This window comes from Clarias gariepinus, chromosome 5, assembly GCF_024256425.1.
Source record: "Clarias gariepinus isolate MV-2021 ecotype Netherlands chromosome 5, CGAR_prim_01v2, whole genome shotgun sequence".
NCBI lineage: Eukaryota > Metazoa > Chordata > Actinopteri > Siluriformes > Clariidae > Clarias > Clarias gariepinus.
In genome coordinates, this window is record NC_071104.1 from 8,267,978 (window position 1) to 8,291,131 (window position 23,154).

General features: G+C 38.0%; 1 protein-coding gene across 2 annotated transcripts in view; it reads right to left on the reverse strand.

Moving 5' to 3' along the window:
• The window catches only part of cntnap5a (contactin associated protein family member 5a), a 125,988-nt gene that overhangs the window by 22,124 nt on the left and 80,710 nt on the right, over window positions 1-23,154 (reverse strand). For both annotated transcript variants that reach the window (XM_053497380.1, XM_053497379.1), the window contains exons 8-13: window positions 22,881-23,154; window positions 20,689-20,832; window positions 15,244-15,415; window positions 4,755-4,861; window positions 4,057-4,176; window positions 2,109-2,309 (exon numbers count right to left, since the gene is read on the reverse strand). In XM_053497380.1, coding sequence (XP_053353355.1) covers window positions 2,109-2,309; window positions 4,057-4,176; window positions 4,755-4,861; window positions 15,244-15,415; window positions 20,689-20,832; window positions 22,881-23,154 — 1,018 coding nt within the window. The remainder of the gene's footprint in view (window positions 1-2,108; window positions 2,310-4,056; window positions 4,177-4,754; window positions 4,862-15,243; window positions 15,416-20,688; window positions 20,833-22,880) is intronic.

The window sequence follows — 23,154 nt, forward strand, 5'->3', positions numbered from 1 at the left end:
TTTAAGAAAACATACTCACATCAGATGTTGCTCCAGTGCAGATAATGTCTGGGGTATTATTTTTCAACGAATTAGCATTTTAGTTTGTTAAGTCATAGAGAAAGTCGCGCACATAGAAGTGTCTAGCAAATAGCATCTTATTATAGGATCATGTGATTTCTACGTATAAGCTATAAATTACTTGCTGTCCTATCACATAATAATAAAAAACATCTAATAATAATAATAATAATTTAAGCTGATATTACAATATCACTTATATTTTGTTGTGCTTTCCAGTGAACTTTACAATGAAGGAAAAATACTAAATTATATTTAGAAATGACTAAAAAATGAATATTGTTGTTTTGTAGCTAATATTTAGAAAAACTTGACAGAAGTGTATAACTACAGTAACAGTTACCCATGTAATATTGAATTTAAGTCTAATACTTAAATACATGCATTACATGCACTAAATAAATGCATTTAGTATTCGATTAAGCATTATTATAATTTTTTGCTAATTAAATAATAATGCTTGCAAAACAAACAAAAAACAGAACAAGATTATTGAAATCCCAATTTTCAATAGATATATTTTACAGCAAAACAGGACAATATTTTCGACTCTTTTTATCCACTCCTGCATCTATTACCGTCCTCCCCTCATTATGTGTATGATTACATGTAAAGAGGAGGTAAATTGCATCTCTACTCATATAAATTAACTCAAAAACCATAGAACAGAATGCGAGATCCGTGTGTGTGAGTTCCGTACCCTTACGAAACACGGGCAAAGATTGTGCAAGAGAGTGATAAATGAAGAGAGCGAATGAGGGATGGTTTATGTGCTGTTACAGAACAATGCGACTAATTATGTTTTCTTTCAAGCTCAGTGAACCTGAAGACAACAAAAAGAGAACATTCCCCTTAATGGCAGCGGAATAACAATCTTATTATCTGCCGTGACACTGTACCTGTCTCGGAGGAACTGAACCACATGTTATTTGTTTTTTTCATATATAAATCGCCGTATGAAGCTTTTCCCCATAATGCAGCTCGGGAGTACAGAGTTTTTCAACAGGCGTGTTTTAGTCCTGGGGGAAGCGTGTGCAAACTTTGTTTAAAAGACAAGATGGATGAAAGGCTGCGGTAACAATCAGCTAGTCACAATACTGGCGGCACAGAGCTGTAGTGGTTAGCACTGTCGCCTCACACTTTCAGGGTTGTGGGTTTGATTCCAACCTGTGTGCATGGAGTTTGCATGTTCTCCTCTTGGTGCTTGGTGGGTTTCCTCCAGGTACTCTGGTTTCCTCCCACAATCCAAAGACATGCAGATTAAGCTAATTGGCGTTCGCAAAGTGTGTGAATGCCGGTGTAACTGTTGACTGGAGGTTCTACCGCGGTCGCAAAATGGAAGTAAATACCATGGCCTTCGTGGTCCGTAGTCAGACTACAGAAGTTCCTAGATGGATGGATAGTCTTAACACTAGTGCAGTAGTTCTCAAGCAATATCCCTGGTCCACTTTCCAGAATACACTACCAGATATTAGCTAGTGGGAATTAGCCGATTCGGACCGGTGGATTTTATTTCTTACTATTTTCCATTTAGTACCAGTAATATTCGCACCTTATATTGAAATATTTTCTCAATTATAACAACAACGACGACAAAAAATACAATTTGCGCCTGCTTTGGTCCTGGGGACTCAGAGAAGTGCACAGTCTTTGCTTTAGTAACGACTAATCAGGGGATTTATGATTAGCTGACCAACCTAAGGTGAATTTCCCCAAAGCATCATAACTACAAATATCGGTGTAAAAAGGTTCAGCGTGTACCACTTTACCACTTTCCACTTTCTCTAAGAGTCAAAATGATGCGTTCACTACGGCGCTTCTGGGAAATTCCTAACTTCTTTGTGATTTTCTGCTCGGTGAAAGCATATAGTCCAGTCCTTCGTGGATAATAAGTTTATTATTTAAGTAATAAAATCCTGAATTAATCTGTGAAAAGAATCATAAAGTTAAGACCAAGGTTAGACAGGGAAGCTGGATTCGCTTGTTAACCGGTTCATTAGTCGCCAACTGAAGCTGATCTGAACGCTGAAGTAACAAACTGCTCTCACCCCACGTGTTGAAGAGTCGAGATCTCCTGCAGCGATAGGTCAGGGTCTGTTGGCAGTATTCCGACTGCGACACCAGCGCTCGGAGCTGATCGGGCGAGGCGCCGTAGTCGAAATGCTCCGTGTGGGGTTTCTCTGATGTCGATCCGTGGACTCTGACCGGATCGGTGGCGTTGTGGTAGACCAACGTCCACACTTTGTCTTCTGGAAAATGACAACAAGGCAAGTCACGTCCCGATGTCACAATGTCTGCATATATAGATGTGTACATAAGAAGGAAATATTGATCGTTGTAGGACCACAGGGGGAAAAAATTATTAACTAACCAAAAACTAAAGAAAAAGATGCTGCAGAGATTCAGAGTGGAAGTATCACGATGTTGTGTGACAAAACAAGCAGACGTCACTGCAGTAAGAATTCAGTAAACACGCAGCACACCTTGTGGTGCGCTAATCTTTACGATTTTGGTGGATAATTTTGGCCTAATCTTAGATTGATCTACATTTTAAATGGGAAAAAAATTAGTTACTTAATAACTGTATACACTAATTGGCTTAATAATAATTAAAGAATAAAATATGATCCTGCGACAGAGTTTACTGTTATGTTAATTGAATTGAACTATTTTTCAAGAACAGCTCCGCTTTATTCCTCTTATACCACAGCAAATGATGAACAAAATTATGATTTATCAACAAAACATATTGTATATATATTTTTTATCCCTTTATAGGTATAGCATTTTTATTGTTCTTAAACAGCTGCAAAACAAATAAGCACTTGGTTAATAAAATATAAATAAATTAAAACAAAAACATTCTTTATACTTTATATGTTTATATGTAAGTGCTGGCACTGGAGACTCCTTACATTAATGTTAATTAGACATTAAACAGAAAGCATCACCACATTATTTTGTTTATTAGTATTGTGTATATGTATAGATATATAAAATATATAAAATGTATACTCACTTTAGGAAAAGAAAAACTTGTATAAATATTTTAATAATTTATTTCAATTCATTGCAATACATTATATATTAATAAATCATATTATAGACAATATTATAATAACATAATATCATTATTGTTATATCAATATAATATACATTATACTACTTTACTTTTCCTGGAGTGAGTATACTTTTTTGTCTGATATATACAGGATCATTTTCTGTTATAAAAATGTGCATCTTCTTTTCTTAACATGATATTAATCATCTTTATATTAATAATTTCCCAAAAATCACCGTTAACTACAGCTTACTCTACTTAAATCACTTTCCTTATCTTCTGAACCGATTCTTTAAAAACATTCGATATCAAACACTGATTTTAAACTGGATCTGGAAACCATGATGGCCTTGGAAATGTTTATTGTATTTTATTATGTTTATTAACTATTATTCTGTTATTGCAGGAATGTATATGCATATCAAAATCCATCACTTAGATTTTTGGGTAGGTGTATTGTAATATCAGAATTCATGTGTCTTTGATCACACAGAAATGTCCATACTTTAGCAGTTGAAGTGTTTAAAAGTAAAAAAACAAAAAAACATTTCAAGTCATGTAAAATATTTGAATATACATGAGTATGTTTTTGATTCAGTTAAAGGTTAGTTAAAGAAGAAGAAGAAGAAGAAGCATGCTTGATCTCTGCAAGGTGTTAATTATAAATCACTGACTGCACACAGAACAATCTCGAATCTAAAACATGTATTATACAACTGTTTTTTAAATGATCTACTTTTGATGCTGGAATAAAAGAGGATTAAATCTCTTGTTGGTGCAAAGTAAAGCAGCACCACGGAATAAAAAGCGCCCAGGTATCAAATATTATGTTTTAAAAGGACATGCGATGAACTGCATAAATCATAACGCTCTATGATCCAGAACGTTTTTTTTTTTTATATATATATATATTTAACATGATGGGAACATCTCACCTGTCATATTGCAGTAGACCTGAATTGGACCCAGAGGGCCGCTCCCATCAGGATCGACAGAGAAATAGCCCGAGGTGCTTCCTGCAAGCCTGTAGGCCTCGCATGAGGCTTCATAGATAGCTGAGGAGAAGGATTAAAAGGGGGGGAAAAAAAAGGAAGAAAAGACAGTTTTGAGAATTGTACAAAGCACTTGAGACTTTAGGTTGAGCACAAAGTCGTTGCTGGAATCTTATATTCGCATCAGATCATTTTGTTACTGATGGGACAAAAAGGTCAGAGTCGCCTGCGTACAGTAAATCTACACTGCTCGTGTTTTTGTTTTTTTTTTCTTTCCAAAGCAGATCATCCATATACTGAGTAGCTCAGCAATATCTTTTCAGTAATTAAAACGAGATGACCTTCAAAGTGTTTTTCACATGCGCGTTCATGAGAATTTCTCCAAATAAACAACAAATAGAAGAAATAAAACAAAGCAAATCGTGTGGAAATGCTGCACAGATACCGGCGGGAAGCTTCTCCGGCACAAACCTGTCATCTCGGCTAAATTGGCAGTGCAGACCAGGCTTTGTAGAGACTTGTCCTACTGGTTCCTTGCAAAAACACGGTTTTTGCATGTTTACCCGCCTCCTCTAGATCAGAAAAAAAAAAGTGCTCGACAAATTGGCTTTCGCAATTGTACGGACACTCGAGGTACCTACAGTTATGGCACGTAGCGCCACTGTATCCCGTCCCCGCGCAGTCACAGTAGAAAGAAGACCACGTCTGAGAGCAGCGGCCGGCGTTTTCACAGAAATTAGGGAGACATCTGAAAAGGAGAAGGACAGCCGTCAGAAAGACAACTCGGTGAATAAAAGCCTAAACGGAAGATGCAGCGGTAATGAAGTTATAAAGGCTCATCATGCGGGCGACGTTAACTCTAAACCGGGTGGTTATTTACCTGTGAAACACAATCTGCATTTTGATACAATACAGCGGGAGAGAAAAACAGCACCCGTGTTTGTCTGAGTATTACTGCCTCACGATTCGAAAAGCCAATTTAGTGAGACTGAAGGAAGATTGCAGCCTTCAATTAACTCGACTTCTCCTTGAAATTCTTTTTTTATTTTTTTTTTTTTTTTTTTTTTATCATCACAGCTCGTCTTTGGAGCGCCGAGGCAGAGAACGGCAAGCTGTCTCTTAAATAAAAAAATAAAAAAAGAGTACAGATACACAGGGGACCTTTTTACTTGTTGACATTGTGGATATAATTTTTTTTAAATAAATAATAATAAAAATAAAAAACAAACAATCTTCTGTATTCACAAACAGCATGAAGTCAGACCGAAGAAATAATGGCTAGAAGGGTGAAACTGACTGTAATTAATATTCTTCAACTAAAGGACGATTTCACTTCTTTTGCTTGTTTATATTTGAAGTATACAACCATCGAGAAGGTAGTTGTTATAAACCGTTAAAACCGTTAAAAACGTATGAATCCGATCAACTCGCGCATTCGCGGTCAAATAATTCGTAACTGTCAAACCTCCATTAAAAGTAACGAGTTTTATCTCACGCTTCAATTTATTTCATTAGATATAGGACCTAAAATAAGCAATCAAGATCTGACCTCCCAATCATCTCCTGACATGCACTAATTTGCATTCAGAAATCCTGTAGATATGATTTAATGCGTTTGACCCGCTGACACTTCGGCGGAGATTGTACGAAATTTTCAATATGAAAATAAATCTTCTCGTTCAAAAAAAAAAAAAAAAAAAAGGGGGGCGCGCGTGGTTGGATGTATGAGCTTCCCCAAGACATTTTGATTAATAGCTCGTTCATCGCTGGCTGCTTAAATTTCACAATTACCAGGCTTTTAGTGCTGCATATATTATTTCGCGCAGCACAGCTTTCTGCCATCGACTCCCGTGAGGGCGCTGCTTTATGAGGCCTCGCTGTACGACGCGACGCCTTCCTGAAGCCATTAGCCGCTATAGCGGGAGTCAACTGTGTGCCAGATAATGTTTCAGGTGATGGTTTAATCAACGCTGTGTTATTTCTAGTCAGGCCCAGGAAGGAAGGTCTTCGGTGGGCTATAAAACGATTCAGTAGTTGCACACCAGTGATAACATGGTCAGTGGAGCTTTAGCTTCGCCGGAGATAAAAGTCTTTACACAAAGTTGACGCTCTGCCACTTTCTACATGGAACATGTTGGTTTTGTTTTTTTCCAATTCAGAATGCTTTTTTTCTTTGTTTAATGCGACTTTAAAGATTGTTTACAGGAGTGGGATTGACATCAATTTTGGCATCGCTTCAAACAGCCTGGAAATCAAAGCATAGAGAGAGAGATTAATCTCAAAAAGCTGGACATGTGATAACCTGAGCCGTAATAAATAAATGGATGTGTTCTGGGGTTCACGTTCACATTGATTATTCATTTATTCATTCATCTCCAGTAAGCACTTTATCCTGGTCAGGGTGATGATGGATCACTGAGAACGCCGCCCACCACATGGGAATACAGTACAGTACAGTACAAGCTGGTACAATGCCAGTCCAACCGGGCACCCACATTCGGAACGGCTTTCACATCTAGGCCGCGATTTAGTGCAGCCAATCCGTCTCCGTACTGCGCAAGAGTCCGAAAGGAGCAGAAACTAAGCAAACTAATAAAACTCTGCACGCACATTCCATACTGTATTTTAAAATACTGTATGTACAAAAAGCTACAAAGTTTACAACAACCATGATTTACTGTATGTATTTAGGCACTGAAAGATACTCTAGATATCCATTTTCAGGGTGAAATTTAATATGGTATCACAGACAGTTCTAATCTGTGCTCCTTAAGGGCCTGCAAAGTGGAGTGTTTTCATCATTATCATCATCATCATCATCATCCAGAACACATCACTCACATACCGCTTTATCCTGTATACAGGATTGGTGGGGGGCGAAGGGGAGTCAGGAGCCTATCCCAGGAGACTTAGGGCACGATGGGGTGCCAATACCTGTACATACTGTAGCAGGGCACACACACATACACACAGTGTATAATCACACTCTCACTCACACACTACGGGCAATTTGGGAACGCCAATTAGCTCAATCTGCATGTCTTAAGACTGTGGGAGGAAACCGGAGCGCGCAGAGGAAACCCACCAAGCATGAGGAGAACATGCACACAGACCCAAGACGTGAATCGAGACCCTCAACCCTGAACCCACAGGGCTAACCACTACGCCACTGTGCCGCCAATATTGTGAGTAGCTTATTGTTACCACATCTTGTCCTTTAAACAAAGGACTAAAACAAGCCTGTTGAAAAACTGGTGCGAGGCGACAGCGCTAACCACACAGCCACCGTGACGCCCCCCAGAACACCTCATTTAACTAATCAGCTAATTATTAACCTTTTCTGAACCAGTGTTATAAACCAACTTGTTTTGAGGACAAACAGAAATAGAAATACCTCCCAATTTCCCTCTATCTACAGAAAATCGCAGCTAATTCACTTAAGTTACATTTCGCACATTTAGTGCTTTTAGGTAATGCATCACCATGACGAGATTTAATCTTAAAATCTGATAATAATCTGATCGATTTGGTTATATGATCCACCTTTTTACAAAAACGTGAAAAAGAAACAGCATTTCTAGTCATACGCTCCATTATTAACACCGTTTCTGTGTGTGCGTTTTTTTTTGTTTTGTTTTTTTAAGTGCACTATAAATACATTCGATCCAACAATCCGCCGTTTCGCACAGAGACGTGTGAAATCCAATCGTAAAGTGTACCTTCCATTATTTTCAGGGTGGCTAAAAGCAGGAGCGCCAGCCACACGAAACCCACTTTAGAAACAGGAAATAAGGTAGCACCTGTAACAACAGTACATTAGCAAAAAAATTCTTTTAGGCGCAAAAACATGCTGCCGGTGGATCCCGGGTGTATTACAGCATCGGATATTGGACACAAACGCCAGTGAGCCAAATGAGCAGACGGCTGAGGAGGAACGTTAAGTGTGAGTTAAGCAAATGTCCTCCGGAGCAGCAGACGCAGCTCCTAGGTGCGGTGCCAAAACGAAATAAATAAATAAGTATGATAAAATTACCGCGCCACCTCTACAAGCCCTGCCGGCCCCATTATACCACGAGGGCCGATGGATTTTATGCCAATATACAAGTGGGTCAACAAAACATTGACTCCTTATCGGACACGGGAGCTGAATTAACAGGCGTTTCACCTGAAATCGACCGAACGACTTGAGCTGGTAACGACTGATAATTACAATCATGTTTGTTTAGAAGGGTTTGTTTGCTTTCAGTGAGTCCATGGACTTGACCTGATACTGAACGCTGACAGTTTGTGGGTGTAGTTAACTGCGACATCGCCAAAAAACAAAAAAAAAACAAAAAGGACAGCGAAAAAAGGAACAATACAAATAAATGGTGTTGGGAAATCTTTGTGCCTATAATACAGTAGATGCAGGTTCAGAGAAGAGCTCAGAACTGTTGCTTTAGGCTTCCTACTTGCCTGCCCGTGTTCTTACCTAATTTAATTAGCCGATTATGTTACTTCCTCCCTGTAACTGCCTGTAATGCCTCCTAATGGGCATGAGGATGAGTAAGCTTTGCTATTTCAGGATTAATCATGTGGTTCCTTGTGGTGCACTGAATATAAGGGAGTGCTACAGGAAATTAATATCCAGTGTAATCTTGGACATGCAGAAGTACATGGGTGATATATAACATGGCTGCTTAATTCGCTTTAAATCTGATCACGAGAACAGATTTATATTAATGCACTTGTTCTAATGATCATTTCTATAATAACAGCTTATTCATAGAGGCTTGGCGTAATACAGTACTGCAGTGCTAAAGTCTAGAGCTCATCCATTTCTTTATACTTAATTAAATTAAATGATGTAGATTGAATTAAAGAACTGTGAACAAACATTGCTGTGAAGTGCCTAAACATACAATAAAAAAAAAAAAAAAACTGGTTGTTTATAACAGCCTCAGCAGCAGCAGCAGCCTCATTTCCCCTCTCGTCTGTTCTAACCACATTATTGATGTGATTATATACAGTACAGCACTGTGCAAAAGTCTAGCACTTATTTTTTCATCTTTTGCCCCTCAAAGAGACAGACCTTGGTGAATTTATAATGTAGTCTTGAGGTGGTTCTCCAGGCTTTCTGGGGACCTGTGAGATCGCCCAAGCCTTAGAACCATCATCTACCCTAAGGCATGACCCAGTGAGGAACAGGTGCAGATGATGACAGATGATCAGGCTGGTGATCGGTATACTGCTGATGCTGAATGCTGAGTGGTTGGAACAGACGAGAGGGGAAATGAGGTTGCTGCTGAGGTTACATAAAAAAAACATTTTTATTATTTTTTTTTTAAATACTATGGTTGGGCACTTTGCAGTCTGCCACAGTAAATTTAATTAAATGCAATATGAAGAAATAACAGATGGCTTAAAATTATGGGACTTTAGATAACGCGTCCAACTCTATATTAATGCACTAGTGGTGAAACCAACACCCCCAACTCCCCCTGCCCAAAACACACACACACACACACACACACACACATGGGCAGAAATATTAGAAAGAACAAAGTTTTTTTATATATACGTAGATCGCTATAGATCGCTTCAAATGATTAAAACGTCTACCTAATCTCTAGCACTTAATGATTTTGGGAAAGTCTCCCATTAAAGCGATATTTCACGTGCTTCCCAATGCACTGACGGCTACTTGGGTTATCCCTTATTTACACTGTGTTCATCCTTCGAGTTCCTGCCAAGAGGATTCCTGGAATACATCAAAGATGCACAAGCATGCAGCACTCCTTAGGAACAACAAATCACTCTGTGGATACAAAACACTCAAAACGTCTTGCTCAGTAAAAGGACTAAAAAATTTCAAATGAACTGAACTGGACTTTCTGTAATGTTTGAGCTACTCGAAAGAAAGGAAAAAAAAATACAGGGCACAGCACAGCAGGATTTGGCTATTTTGGCACTTAGGCAGATGATACACAGGCTAAGCCTGCTCACAAAGAGAGCACCAAAGGAGAAGCGGCCCTGTCTCACAGTTTCCAGCACTTCTGCCTCCTGGCAGGCTCTCAAGCTGGCACAGAACGCTCTGAGACCGTCACCCAGTGCACCGTGACAGCTGGTCATGAATGATTTAGAAGCGCCGTTGATGGAGGGGTCTCATCATGTTCGCAACAAGTTCACTATTAATAAAAACCACTCTCCGCGGACGAGCCGGCAGGGCATGTCTCTGCCTCGAACTATCAATGCATCAGGGAAGGCGGCAGCAGATTTCTCTGGGAATATGGTAATCCGATTTAGCTTCCGTCTCGCGGAGATTTGGATGTCAAATGAGGGTAGTGAAGGACAGTGACTCATCCTAAGGATAGTTAGCGAGAATAATAAGTAGGACTTCCATAGCAATTTACATAACATAAATGATTTGGCCATGTAACAGATGGTGAAACTAATTTTTTTTTTTCCCACCATACAGTTTGTGTGTTGAAATATGACCAGCTAGCAAACTCCTTTATAATGTATTGCGTATATGATTATGATAACCATCTGTTAATACCATTTTCTGGTAGGAATTGAGTGAAATTGCATGTGTCTCGTTGTTATCATTATGAATATTATGTCTGTGCCTATGAGCTAGAGATGATACAATATTGTATAAATCAACACAGACACAGAAAATCCATTACGAATTGTTAACACTGATTATACAACAGTTAGCTCCAGTCCACTAGTTTGCTTGGACGAGTGGCTTTCCAAGAGTGCTTATAGTTGGTATAGTTTTTTCCCACACTTATGCATACTGTACAGACTCCGTCCCAAACATTCTGCATTGATGAGGTTCAAATTGTTGGCACCTAAATGTATTGAATAACCGGACTATTCCAGAACTCAAACTGTAAAAGATCATTACTGGCCACTGCAGTTGGTGCTCATGGTGGTCAACGAAATCTTTGTGTGTGTGTGTGACTTTTATTGTGGCCAGGCATTTAAATTATGCAGTATCTATAAAGAAAGAATACAGTTAAGGTAAATCAAATATCACAGTTATGTGGTATATTTCAAGCCAATTAAATGCAAAAGACTTTCATCCATCTTTCCTCATTGTATTTGCGATTAAAAGTCAAAAAAGGAAGTCACGTCAGTTCTGACTCATTTGTTCCCTTCATCCACGACCTGTAGACTGCTGTCATATACACCGCCATGCAGCAGCGGGTTGATTGGGGCCCCCTGACTCCAACAACCGGTAATGAGAGCGACCAGAGAACGTAGCACTGAGCTCGTTAGCAGAGCCACTAACCTGAGCGGCATAACAAAATGAACGTCTTCTTGTTTATAAATAGGCTTCTAATAGTTAGCCTGGCTTTGCCGGCACTGCCGGAGGCCCGGGCAGCAAATGAGTTGTTGACATGTGGGAAGATATGAAAGCGATGTTTTCTATTCTGTACTGTTTACCAAGACCAAAATGATGTTCCTTTGGCTGGAACAATAGCAACAAGCAATCACTTGTTTTCCAGAAACAAAAAGAGTTGACAAAGTGTACAGCATGTCAACTGCCCTTAGATGTTTTGTCTTGCTTGTACAGTAACTTGCTTGGACACACAGCAACATCCGGTGTTAGCTACAGTATTACAGTGATCCACACTTTACCTTATTATCCTATGATTTATGGAATATTTAATACGTTTCCAAAAAATTTTTGTATCAGATATGTTTGAGTGCTGATTGTGGCACAACAGTGGGGGCGAGTTTCTAAAATGGACAAAATGATGGACACAAATCAAAGTGAACCTCCAATGGACCTTTCTGAATTTTTAATGAAGGTAACAGTTTAATCAACTTCAGGTTAAATCGTATTCAGAAACAGAACAAATGCAACGTCCTCCACACTATTATAGAGCCGTGATAATGTACTGAGTCTCATTCGAATTAGGCTACTAATAATTTACCAACAGCTTTTACTAGAAATCCTTATAATAAAGCAATAATACAGTAAAAGGCAGATTTTTCTTTTCTACCCTGTTTTGTAGCCTCTTTACCCCAAATTCTAAACTATGATATTATTTTCTGGCTTTGAACAACATCAAATTGATGCTTTGTGTGGAGTTCATTTCTTTCCAAATGGATGACAGGACACTTCAAATACCTCTGGGGTAACAGATGCTTTCCGTATTAATTGGAGTCAGGTGCTGTAATTAATATGATGAAATTGGAGTTGTGTGTGGTGGAGTTGCTTAAGCGTATAAAACGAACTCACAGTCTCATTCCAGACAGCGTCTGCTCTGGTCAAGGAAGTTACACTAATGTGAAACATGATCACCTGATCGATCTCTCAGTATCGGAGGGAGAAGAGCGAGCAACGTACAGTGATATATGGTGTATAGGAACACAACTAACACCATTAACCCAAGAAAGAGCATGGCTATGGTGTTTTTATGAAGACATGCTATGAAGGAAACCTCTGGTCTTTTGTAGGAAAGAACTATCCACAGTATGTGTGGAACAACAACAACAACAACAACAACAACAAAAAGCATGGTGGAGGCGGCATCATGGTTTGGAGTTACTTTGCTTATGATTTATTAAGGTCACAATGTTTAATGGAGAATCTTTAATTGCCAGAGGACGCAATCTATTATAGACACTATATACATAGTCTGGAATTTTTGTAGAGTTTGTTCATAATTTATGTTTTTTTTTTAAAATGTATTTATTGTGGTTTAGAATTTTAGTTGATAAATAAATATTGGCGAACATCCTCTTAATGAGATCTGGGCATTGGTGACTCAGTGCTACTGTAGATTTCTCGCCTGCCATATGGAGGTTCAACGCCCAAACCCCAGCCACCAGTCCCACGCCCGGACAAAATGGGAGGGGCTGCTGTGGCGTCCCCTCGATCTTAATGAGATCGTTTGTACTGTTATTTACTGTTTCCCTAATAAAATACATTTGAATACAAAATAATAATAATCAAGTAAATCACAACTGCGATCTGTGTCAAAATAATCACGATATGATGAATTTTTGATCCGATCGTGCAGCACTAATATCAGCTGCCTGAAGCAGACCACTTCAATTTCATGCACCAAGCCTGGCGTTGCTGCAGACTTTCATTTCAAATGAAGTGGAACAAAACCTAATACTTATTTTAGGATAAAAATAGACTCATTAAGCAGGTGGACTCAGGTGGGACTCCAGTCTCATTTCTAGAATAAAGGACCTGCAGCCACATCTGCCCTTTACGGATGAGACTGAAGAGCCCTAGATTAACCCTCCTGAGATGCTGGGTCATGACCTGAGGAGGGAGGATCATGCGGTATTCCTTCCAATCTGACACAGTGTGAGAAGCCACTGTAGGAAGGGTTTGGTAAACATTATCGGTTTCATTATCCTTTCAACCCCCTGAGCTTTTACTGTAGAGATGTCGGATTCTGTTTGATTTGGAGTGAAATAATGCCAGTTTTTTAAAATCAGTAATTCCTATAGAAACCCACATTATTTCAGAACGCTCATAAATGTATACATTTTTTGTGTAAACAACTAACCGAGGCTGTCTTTAGATAAATTATTCAGACTGTACAGATTAAGTAAACTATATGAAAATAGATACAAACAGAAAATAGGACACTAAGGCTTTTGTCACACTAATGGACGTTTCTTTTCTGCAGGTGAGCAGTTAGACATGTTGGGTAACAGAAACAATTAATTTGTTAAAGAAAATGTCACAAATAAAATGCTTGTGCACCCTGAACTAGAAAAAAGCATTCAGTACTGTATGTCTCTACTAAAAATATATAAATTAATTAATTAAAATGGGCCACAACTACTTTAGTTTTAAATGCAAACACTGATGGAGAAATGATGAAGCACTAAACAGACAAGCGTGCCCTGAGTTACTCCCTTAATTTAAGGTGTTTGAGTAATATGTAAAACTGCAATATTAAAGACATCAGTGATTGTTTTTTATTTCGCATTTTCACCCCAAATTACTGTTGTTTTGAGGAATGACGTTTCATTGCAATGTACAGTACGCCCACTTAACCAGGAACGACAATAAAACCCAGCCACAAAAACAATATTTTCCAAAGTGGAAAAACATAATTTTTTTGCTCACCTGACATGAACTTTCACATTTTATTATTATTTTTTGATGATTCATTACAAATCATGTTCAAATCAAACCGGGACTTTTGATTGCACGGAATAACAGAACACAGTTATGTGATTAAAAACTCACTTTATTTCTCTATGTAGGAGCATGTCGTGTGTTATATTGGTGGTGGTGTTATTTAAAACTTTTTTAAAAGTAATTTTTAGGGGAGGAGGAGAATCTAAACGAAAACAACACAATTGTTCCCCCCCTCATGTAGTGTTAAATTGGTAAGTACAGTACAACATGCTTGTTTATTTAAAATGGATGGCCGACCGGAGTAGGAGTGGTGATGACAGTAATTCCTTAGCCTACTCATACTCTATTGCCAGATATCGTTTCCATATTACCAAGGTTGCCTCAAAAATCCTAGGACCGTTCAAGTCAAACCGGGACTTTTCATGTAGATGCAAAAAAATGGAATTCTGTCATGAGAGTAAAAACTGTTTATTTCTCTATATAACCCGCGCTGCTACACTAACGCACTCGTCCCAGTGTTTCACTAGTGCGTGGATACCATCAAGGTAGAAAGATTTCTTATTGCACCAAAGCCATCATCAAACGGCCTGCTTCACTTCTGAAACACTGGCCTCCAAGGAACTCCTTTAATGGGCCAAATATGTGCAAATGGCTCGGAGCAAGGTCAGATGCATCTCTTCCTCAAATTAGCAACATGTTGTTATTCGCCGATTTTAAAGGATCAGGTGTTCTACTCGCTGAATATTTACAGGAACAACAAGCAGTCGGTTTCGAGAGACCTCGTTTGCACCATTCAAATGTTTAATTGCGGCTGAGAGTCTCATTACAGTACCGTGCTTGAAGTCTTCTGTAAATGTCAAACGGTTTAACTCCAAGAAACGTCATAACAAGTCCCGGATTGACTTGAACGCCCATAATAATATGACACAGACTTAAAGCAAACATACACATTTATGGCATGTAAAAAAAGAAAAAAAAAAAAACCCAGAGAAACACTGTAAAACTGCCTTGTGATTGTTTACCTGTCTTGAATGCCGCAGATATCAAACTCTATTTGATTCCAGCTTCCCACAATGCCTTGCTGGATGTGCACGAAGTCCACGGGTTGGTTGTTGATGAGGATGAGGCGCATGCAGCCCTGGAAGGCCATTACAGTGTTCATGCAGCCAGATCCGTTCTGAGACACCGGACAACCTGTGAGAGTGTGTAAGAGAGAAGGAAAACGTCAATTCTGTCAGAAAAACAACACCGACACCTCCTGTGTGCATTATGGCCGTAATTACAGTAAACCATTTGGGAGTGGAGGGAAAAGAGTAGCTGGATGGTTTTCTGGTTCTGCTTGGTGATGGTGGGTCTCAGCTTCAGGTAACCAAGTCGTCCTGTTGGTATTTATTCACCTGTTCACTTACAAACAATATTCAACTGGAATAATTTCTGTATATTTAACTGGTTTGTTGCTGATTTGAGAAACATCCCAGACAATCCAGCTGTGTGGCCGTCCGGATAAGGTTATCGCCGAAACAGTAACGACGTCTGGATGGAATACTGGACATGATGGGCAGAGGGAAGAAATGAAGCAGAAGTCACCGGATCATTATGGCCATTTTGACTGGAGTGTGATAGAAACATAGGATTTTTTAACAACCACTGATTTTTTTTTTTTTACACTTCAAACTTAACAACACAGTAAGATTCTGTCTGCATGTACTACTGTATAGAGACATTTTTTTGAAAACAGCATTTTCCTTTGTCCTTTGGCCCTCCTTTTTAAACATATGGACAGGAAAAGTATATGTTTTAGAAAGTGCTGACATCACAGCGCCACTCATCGGGTATTAAATGTTTTTTTTTTTTATATGCACACCTTTCTTACAGTATGAGCCAAGTATGGTTGCCAGGTATCAGCAAAATCCAACCCCAACTATGCATATCCATGCAAAAAAAAAAAAAAAGAAAATAACTTGATGCATTTTTTTCCCCCATTTCCTGGGTCTACACTACATGCACACTGCCTACTTTATAAACTTATCTTTCTTTCCCTCCTCCATATCGTTGGAATATATCTTTCAACTAGAAATTATTTCATAGAGCCATAGAGACTATTTCTGTCCCCATTGTACACTTTCTCCTTGTTTGTTATAACCAAAACAACAAAAGTGTTAAATTAACACCCTGATGTGTTTGTTTCTCATTTATATGACCTTTAAATGTGTTATATCAACACCCCTAATTTTACCGCGTATGTTTATGGAAACTTGATTTTGCATGGGGAAATGATTTGACCTGTTAGAGGGTCTACAAGCTGATGAATGAACCATTTGCTTGCTGAGGTTCAAATTAAATGTATATTTCAATGACGTTTCTTTTAAAAGCGAAATACAGTTAAAAAATATTTGTTTTAAAAGAATTTGTTTGTTTGTTTGTTTGTTTTCATTTTATTTAGATTTTCCTTTTATGAAATTGTATTTTATTTCAGCTGAATTCATTTAATTGCTGTATATTTGTTTACAAATATAATGTTTTCATATTTGCTTACACATATACATTTTTTTAAATTAAAATATTTAAAGAATTTAATATTCCTTGAGAAAAAAAATTTTAGTTTCTTTACTTTGTAATGTTTATGTTTCTGATGAATTAAATATAAACTTAAATTCGATCACTGCAAAGATGCAAAGATTGTGGAATTGCATTTCACCCCAAGTGTGGACTGGATTATTATTTTATTCCTCTTAAAAAAAAAATATATATTTTTTATATTCACATCGATAGAGACAACACCCTTAAGCTAAGAATTAACACCTCATCCTCTAAAACATGAGCAGAAAAAACAAACGTAATCAAGAACTTACAGACTCGAGACAAATCTTCCGTTCCATAAGCACATGGCCAATAAGTCCAGTTATTTCCTCGAGTCAAAACTACCTACATCTAAGCGATGTCAAAGGACACGCTTTCAAGGACGCCACGTCCGCATTTTTACCGACAAGACAGATAGTTTGAAGAGGACCTAAAGTAGGTCATCTGTGTCAAGCTGCAACAACCCACAGTCTCAACACTTATCCCTCGGTGGCTTCACACCAATTCACACGTCCAGATTAGTCCGCCCTGACGTCACAGGTGTGACTCACACATGGAGCTAAAAGCGCCATGCTATTTTCCCACCATCGCCAGGGCTGATGAAGATTATTAAACAACTCCAAATTGCTTTGGGTTCTGACTGTGTGCAGTTTAATTACACGATTAGCAGAATAACTTTTATGGGAATATCTAAAGTCTGCAGGCTGTTCAACGTCAATGCATCCGCACATCAATCAAGTCATCGGCTGTCATTGCCAGATGTCATTCCCAGTATCAGATGCCTGGACGGATACCGTCAGTGTCTTGTACTTTCTTTTCGCTCATGTTGCGTGTTTGTCAGCGGAAAGTTCTGCCTCAAGGTTTACAACCGACCTGATAATCCTTTCCTGAAATAATCCCCAGTAGAAAGCAGCGACGACTCTCTATCCCAGCATTTAAAAGTCACAGGTAAGCAAACGCAGGTATTCACACAACAGTATTATTTTTTTAAATGGGGTTATATCCTGGATTCTTTCTGTTCCTGAACATTACGATTAAAACAACTAGACCCTCTATACTTTTCTGATAAATTAGAATATATATATAGCTTTACACATCACTCAACAGAGCCGATGAATGCGATAGTTTATAGTGTATAACCAGATTGTGTGGAAGAAACAGAGCAGGTGTAATAAACATTCAATTCCCACGTTTTAATATTCGTCTCAAGTTCCTTGGCAACAAGTTAATCCTAGCAGTGTATTACAGCATCTTACAGTAGAGTTAACAATCCAATGCAAAGTCATTGTTTAATTTTTTTATTTTACTTTAATAAAACAGCACGTTCACTAATTCCTGTAGTTAATTATGCCTCCAAACCATGAGCTTAGAATAAGTGCTTGAATAAATAGCGGTATATTGTGTCAGCTTTTTAACATCTGACATTTTCATAGACTTAAGTGATCAGCCTTCAGGGGTCCTACTTAATACTCAGGACCCCAGGGAACTGTCTGTTTAGCTTGAGCTTATGGCTCTGTGTTTTTTAAGAAAAGTCTATTAATGGAGGTGTGTGTGTGTGTGTGTGTGTGTGTGTGGATCTGTATTTTTTAAAAGCCAGCAAGTAGGTTACAGCTATAAACCAGAGTTTAAATAAATAAATAAATAAATTCATAATGTATATATTTTTTATAATAATAATAATAATAATAATAATAATAATAAAATGTTCAGTAACAGGCATGGCCTGCATCTGAGTCATTTTTAACCAATTTTAGCAGTTACCAATAAAATTTAATAAAACTGAACAAATAATAACAAAAACAATAATAATATTAATAATAATAATAATGATAATAATAATAATAATAATAATTATTATTATTATATTAATAATAATAATAATGATGATGATGATGATGATGATGATAATAATGATATTTATATTAATAATAATAATAATAATGATGATGATGATGATAATAATGATATTTATATTAATAATAAAAATAATAATGATAAAATACAAATAATAATAATAATTAATAATAATAATAATAATAATAATAATAATAATAATAATAATTATTATTATTATTATTATTATAAAAAACATTTTAACTATATAAGTAATATGCAATTTGTTTTTTAAAGATAGGTTCTTTTGATAAACACACTAATTATACACTCTAACAATACATATGTAACAAAAGAGCAGATTTTTTTTTTACATTAAAAAAATAGAAATAAACATTAGGTTAAAAAATATAAAAAATATAAAAATAAATATTAAATATTTAATTTTTATATTTATATATTTAAATATTAAATATGAAAATATTTACACACACTACAAGGTTTCGGGATTTTTTTTTTAAATTCGGAAACACTGCCTCTGAGGAAACCCACTGATCCTGGGAATAACACGCCACACAGGCCCTGCACTTCTCCACCCTGGACCCTTCTGACCCTGTGCTAACCACTAAGCCACCATGTCACCAGCTGTAATTTCATCTCTTATATTCTCATCTTGACTGTCTCAGCTCTTGATCTTTACTTTCCCCAAATCATTTCAGAATCTAACCCCCAGAGTAAAACATCACTCGGCACAAGTCATCTTGGACAGCACTTGATATTTGATCAGAGTGATGTTTCTCGGGACAGTCTCTACAGAAAAATACAGCATTACAAACTTATCTGATTTACACCAAAAAATATTCCCTACCTCTTGAAAAGAGATGCTGATGCCTTGTGGCGATTTCCATCAAGTGCTTTATGGCTCTGTTGACCTTTCTTTCTATTTTTCCTCTAGATTTCTGTCATTTTTGCCGCTGTGATATTTAATGCCCCTGCTGTACTGCATTAGCGCTGTATCGGTGCTGCAGGTTCAGTGTCACCACACTGCAGAATTTCACCCGTTCTGTATCCTGGTGTCTGTTAACTATAATAACTGTAAGAATTACGTACAGAGCGTTCAAGTCAAACCGGGACTTTTGAAAGCGCAGAATAACAGAAGACATGTATGAAATGCCGGCCTCCCAGGAACTCCTGGTTAGTACTGTAGCATGAATTCCCAGTCCAGATCCAGTATTATGCAAGTGGTGTTGGTGCATGATCGTGTGTACACCATCACCCCAACGTTCCACTCGCTCAACGTTCCACACGTTCACATCTTCATTCACAGATGTACGGACTTCCTTAAAACGTTTGCACCATTTAAATGTTTTACAAGTGTCTTATCACCGTCCTGTGCTTAAAGTCTACCTCAATCGATTTTACAGCTTCATTCACAAGAGATTTGACCACAGGTCCTGGTTTTACTTGAGCGCCCCTTGAATAAACATCTTGTTATTTCATCCACTTATTTACACATTTGGATTATAGCAGAAGCTGAAAAAAAAAAAGCAGCTTTGAATTGATTTTTCATATTACAGATAAGATTTAATAATAACGAGTTTGTGTTTTTTTATTTTATTTCTTTTGCTTAAACAAAAACAAAGGAATTTACATTAAAACCTATCATTTGGGTTACACGTCATTAATAATGTACATGCTCTTTATTAGTACTGCCTAATGAATGATTTAACTTAACATAATTAGGTAATAAGATAATAACATTTTAAATGTTACTTCATTTACTTTATTACTTCATTATTTCCTGATATGCATGCATTTACTCATCCTTATAAAAGCTTTAAATAATTGCTTAATTGTGAACCTTATTGTAAAATGTTACCCAATTTTGTTTCATAGTAGTCACAGGTTTTTCTTTAATTATTAAGAAATTGCATTTTACTTGCAAGTTTGCAAGAGGAAGTAATAATGTATTTACTCTCTTACATAGTAATTAAAGTAAATACATTTTACGTCCTCTTTTTTTTTGTTTTTGTCATGCCTTTTTTTTTTCTTACCGCCGAAGTAGTAATCGCCTCTTGGCTCCAGGTAGTCCTTAAGCTGAATGGTGGAAGCTGGCTCGTTATCCAGCGTCATGATGATCTGCAAACCCCTGGTGCTGAGACTCACCGAGTGCCAGAGACCATCATTCACCCTTTGCCCTGCACAGAGAATATGTCTGTATAACAACAATACAACAGCAACAACCACAAAACTACTACTGCTACTATTACTATTAATGATAATAATAATAATAATAATAATAATAATAATAATAAAAACTCATCATGATCATCCTCCATAGCTGAAGTAGAAATGCGAGCCGATACCACCCTCATACCTCATACCCTCACCCTCATTAAAAAAAAAAAAAGGAAAAAAAAAATCCTGTGCACAATTTGATTTAATTATGTCCAGCCATTACACATGAAGGGCGCACAAGCTGTGTGTGGCCGCTGTGTGTCGATGGTCCCCTCTGTGCCAGCCATCTGCTTAGTGCTCAAATCTGATCACTCGTTCGAACCTTTACTTAGCGCGTGCTCACCATACCTCCATGTGCTGCTCACCATAATTACAGAGCTCGGCATTTCGGTCGAAATTTGCATGATGCTGCGAAAAACAAAACAGCACACAATACCTGGGAAATCTGATGAGCCGCAAAAAAAAAAAAAAAGGCTTCAGACGTGAAGTTTTTTATTACATTCCTTCCTTCCTTTCTTTTTTTATTTATTTATAAAAGCTGTGTGCTTCCCTGCTGGGTTGAAATATGCATCTGCCTGTCTGTCTGCCTTTCTGTCTGTCTGTCTGTCTGCCTGTCTGTCTGTCTGTCTGTCTGCCTGCCTGTCTGTCTGCCTGTCTGTCTGTCTGTCTGCCTGTCTGTCTGTCTGTCTGCCTGTCTGTCTGTCTGCCTGTCTGTCTGCCTGTCTGTCTGTCTGTCTGTCTGTCTGCCTGCCTGTCTGTCTGTCTGTTAAAGTGCATATGACAGGCAAATCCTGTTTGGCTAGACTGCCATGACCATATATTTTGCACATTCATCTTAGGAATAGACAGACAAAAGAAAAAGGAAAAAAAAAGAGAGAGTATGTCTGGCTTTGTGAACTGACTGATAAGCCACTAGGCACGTGCTTTGCCTCTTTTTTTTTTCTTTTTTTTTTTTTTTTGCATAGCAATGCGAGTACAGCCCCCGATAGAGCTCGCAGAGATTTCGGCAGTGTTTGAGAAGGAGTTTTGAAATGAAAAAAGGGTATTTATACTCCTGATCCTTGTGCAAGTATGACTGGCAAGGCAGAGAGTTTTTTTCAATTAGGCTGCCTCAGAGCTAGGGCACGTGAGGTTAAGAGGAGCACGGGCGCTGTTTAATCTCAGCGACGGTTTTCATGTCAGTTCCTAGATTGTTTAATATTAAAATCCCACCACGTTTGAACGTGTTCAGCCTCCTCAAAGCCAATGTCAACCCGAGTGATGGCCAATTTGCATTATTCTAATAAGCAAAGCAGCCAGGGCTAAATTTGATCTTGTTTCATGTAATTTGAGGCTCTCTATTCTGCCTTAAAGCGGGGGAAAAAATAAGCATTTCGTGAAAACAGAAGGTGTTTTATAACAGTTTACTGAGAAGTGATGAATACAATTCCACAGTAAGACTAATTATAAGCTGATTATGAAATATCTGGCACATCCACATCAGTCAAGTGTTTACAATATAATTAATGTTTATGCAAATAGACACTAAAAGTCTTTTCCCATTGTTTGAGAGAAGATGTCTGAACAAACTAAATATATGTTTTTTTTGTTTTTAAATCTTTATTTAACCTTGTCTTTTAGCCCAAAATTGATGTTTATATTCTCTGTAATAGAAATAGAGGAACTGAGAGATCCTAGGCATGGGGGGCGTTCAAGTCAAACCGGGATTTGTGATAAGGATTTTTCTGAATGAAGGTATAAAACCGATTCACATTCAGAGACTTCAAACACAACACAAAGCCGCGGTAAAATATTTATATTTAAAAAAACGGCGTCTATCTACAGTATGAATGACAATCAAAAGTCCCGGTTTGACTTGAACACCTTTCGCATCTTGTCACAAAAAGCTTTTCTGCTGTTGCACTTTTCCGCACATTCCAAACTGAAAAGAACCCACACAAGGCCAGATCTGAAGAATAAAACATTATGGAACAGACTGATTCTGACACTAATGAATTCATCTGCTCACCAATAGACACTTCCAGTGTTTTGAGGTCTGAGGTGTGGTGCGTGAGGCGGAGGCGGCCGCTGCTGATGTGCAGTAACAGGTAATGCTGCTCCCCGTCCGACGCTAACCGACTGGACAGCAGCAGGCCGTCGGGGTTCCAGGTTCGGAACTGCAGGCGGACCGAGAGCCCGTCCGGAGATGGAGCAGGAGCTGGAAAGGACAGGAAGCTGCTGCTCGAGCTCATGAAGGTAACGGCCACCAGCTGCGGCTCTGAGCAGGAAAAGGTCACGTTTCC